General features: G+C 37.3%; 1 protein-coding gene across 3 annotated transcripts in view; it reads right to left on the reverse strand.

Moving 5' to 3' along the window:
* Positions 1 to 1,624: 1,624 nt before the first annotated feature.
* Positions 1,625 to 3,370, reverse strand: part of LOC6648672 (polyhomeotic-proximal chromatin protein) — a 9,883-nt gene continuing 8,137 nt past the window's right edge. For all 3 annotated transcript variants that reach the window (XM_047011382.1, XM_047011381.1, XM_047011380.1), the window contains exons 4-5: positions 3,153 to 3,370; positions 1,625 to 3,075 (exon numbers count right to left, since the gene is read on the reverse strand). The exon at positions 3,153 to 3,370 is cut by the window's right edge and continues 1,710 nt beyond it. In XM_047011382.1, coding sequence (XP_046867338.1) covers positions 2,174 to 3,075; positions 3,153 to 3,370 — 1,120 coding nt within the window. In that variant the 3' untranslated portion in view covers positions 1,625 to 2,173. The remainder of the gene's footprint in view (positions 3,076 to 3,152) is intronic.

Consider the following 3,370-nt stretch of genomic DNA (forward strand, 5'->3'; position numbering starts at 1 on the left):
CGTTCAAGTGGCCAATACGACACCAGGACATAGCCTGTTTCGCGCGAGCCCAAGCAGAGCGCTGTTCACCTCCCGACCGACCGACCGTGGGGCGCAGCCGCATATCGGACGGCACGATCGCGTGGACAAATACAAATAAAACGGACAAACAATTAAAAATATGATTAACTACAGCTAATTACGAGCTAAATGTGCTAAAATAGAAGTTTTCACAAGAGAAAGAGAGGCTTCTGATCTGATTACGGGATACAGAAGATTGTAATCAGAACATAGACTCGAAAAGGTTCATGCAAAGAATAGTTAGAACTACAGTGTAGAGGAATAAAATTTCTAGTAGGTCTACGGAGTACAGATAGGTTTAACTGGTTCAATAGCTCAGGAGAGAGTCTATTTCACCTAATAAAAGTTTATGAATAAAGATAGCACCAAGCATTACTCTACGATTAATTAAAGAAGAAAGATTGATTAAAAGAAGATAACAGTGACTTTTGTCAATAACTACGTTACTTTTAACGCGATTGCTTTCAAATTAAATATTTGTTAGTTTAATATATCTGTTAATCACTGTGCCGAATTTGATAAAAATCGGATAACTATATCATATAGCTCTCATAGGAACGATCGGTGGAAAACAGTGACTTTGATTAATATCTTAGTTTTTTCCTGTGCTAAGATTATGGGCCGTTCTATCGCAAACGTTTTACCACTTTGATGGCTATCAAATTCATATTATTCCGGGGAGTATTGTGTGTTTATGATTTAGAAAATATTTGCTTGAGAAATTGACTTTTCAAAAACCTTTTAAAATACTTTTTCCCACATTTTCTCCTAAATCGATCCGTTATTAATTATTCATTAGAAGTCAAATATAAATATTTTTACTGATGAAACAACCGTATTATCATCATCAAGTAGACAGCAACCAAACTAACTTGGCTTTCATTGCCTTTCACTTCGCTTTTTTGGCAGATTTTTTATTTAGATCCTTGTATTACTCCAACGATTCGTGTAACATTAGCCCAGTAGACAAACAAAAGAGTTTTTTTTTTACAATATTCCATTGAAAATTCATTAATATTCACATTTATTAAACACTTAACAGCGAATTGTTTCATGTTTTTATTTTGTTCAGCATTGTAAATTTGCATTCAAATTACAAAAAAAAAAAGAAAGATTTTTAAATAATAATAAGACGTTTTTGTTTTGCAAGTTAAAAGAAAATTTTGTAAATAAAAAAAAAATGTAGTTAAATTATTAATTGTATAACTAAACATGGTTTTAAAAAAAATTAAAGTTTAATATATTTAGACATAGTTGAGTGTTAGCAAAAAAAAAAAATATATATATATATTAGGTATATTATATACAAACTCGACTTTATATAGCTTACAATTCTCTTTAAACATATATAGGATAATTAATTATTAATAGTTATATAGTTTTTGTTTTTTTGTTTTAGCTTAGTTACTCATCAGTTGCTGTCAGAGAGGATTTGAACCAGTTTTCAATTATGTGCCTAAAACGTAATTCGTTTAGAGATTTAGTCTATATATCTAATAATTATATACATCGACTCGACGTAACTTATTTTTGAGGTTTTCAAAAAAAAAAAATAATAATAAAATATGTATATAAATGTATTACCAAGTACTTATACATAGCTATATATATATACTCTAATGCTGCAGCGAAATTTCAGTTTGAAAATACCAAGTATTAGAGCTTAATCCATTGCTAGTATTCAATAGTATTCAGTTTTCAGTGTTCAGGAGAAACTTATCGAAACTACACTTTAGGCTTATTATAATTATTTCGTTTTCATTTTTTTCATTTTTTTTGTTTTGCATATTTTTTTTTAAAATTAATTGTATGTAAAATTATTACGAAAGCAATATGAAGTATATGAATTGTACACATTTTGATGAATATTTCTTCGCGAATACTAATCATTATCCTTCTGCTAATAATAACAATTATAAATGCAGCAGGATAAATGAGTGAGTGCATGAGTTAGTGAGTGACTAAACCAAGATGAATCACATTCATCGAGGCCTAGGTGGATAATGAGAGAGAGAGAGAGAGAGAGAGAGTGGGAAAGAGAGATGGGGGGAGGCGCGCTTGGCTCTGGGTTTAACCCGGCTCCAGGCTTCAGAATTTTCATTTAACCAGTCGATTAATCTTTATTATCATTGGACACGGCCAATGGGGGCACCACCTCCTTCATGGACTCCACTTTGGCCACTATCTTAAGAGCTGGCCCCAGTTTCATGCCCATGGCATTTACCAAATGGCTCTCTTTTAGCAACAGCAATGCCTGACCATCAATCTCTTGCTGAACAAAGTCATCCACATAGTCCTGGCAGCCAGGAAGATTGCGTATAAAATCGCTAACCTCATCGACGCTCCAACTACAAATGGGTGGACGTTCACTGGCAGCTGTTGCGGCTGTTGTTGGTGTTGCTGTTGGTGGTGGTGGTTGTTGTTGTTGTTGTGCTGGTGTCGTTGCTGCTGCTGCCGCTGTTGCTGCTATTATAGTGGCCACTCCACCTCCAGCTCCACCTCCTCCAGCAGTTGTTGTTGCTGTTGTTGGCACTGTTGCTGCTGCTGCTGCAATTGGCATTGCAATCGTTGTCATCACTGGCACAGAAGCCGAGGCGGGTGGCAATGCAGACGCTGCCGATATTGGTATCAATATGGGTGGCGCTGTAGCTGCTGCTATCAAGTTATTGTCCACTACCATTGGAAGAATCTCATTTGCCGCCGCTGCCGCCGCCGCCGCCGCTTCCGATTGCATTTTCTCTTCCACCGAGGCCATAGCTTCATCTAGTTTATCAACCAGTGCCATGGCATCGGCTCCAACAATACCATTGCCAGCCGCCATTGTGACAGCTGCTCCAGTTGTTCCCGTTTTCGCTTGCCTTGCACATGCCGGCGAGCAATAACGCTTGCGTTTCAGTTTCGTTTTATGCTCCGGTTTGCCACATTGTTCACAGGCCACCATATCCGAGGGTAAACTGGAGGCAGTTGCTATACCCATAGGTTTCATATCCTGATCCTGCATGGCAGCCTTTTTCTCTGTGGGACGAGAAAAGAAGAAGTAAACATTTGATTAACATGGATTCTGATGATGACAGAGTTCATTTGGTACTTACTTGGCGGCTCATCGTTGCCATCTTTGTCGGTGTAACGTTGTCTAGCCACCGGGAATGGCTCATTGGCCTCTTGGATGATGAAACCATCGATGACATGGGTAAGAACATTTGGTTTTATCATTGCCTTGGGTAGATCTTTGCCACCATTGCTGCTGCTGTTGTTGTTGTTGTTGTTGTTACTACTGGTTGTGTTTGTTGTTGTTGTGGTTATTGCAGTG

The sequence above is a fragment of the Drosophila willistoni genome, assembly GCF_018902025.1.
Source record: "Drosophila willistoni isolate 14030-0811.24 chromosome XL unlocalized genomic scaffold, UCI_dwil_1.1 Seg141, whole genome shotgun sequence".
Lineage (NCBI taxonomy): Eukaryota > Metazoa > Arthropoda > Insecta > Diptera > Drosophilidae > Drosophila > Drosophila willistoni.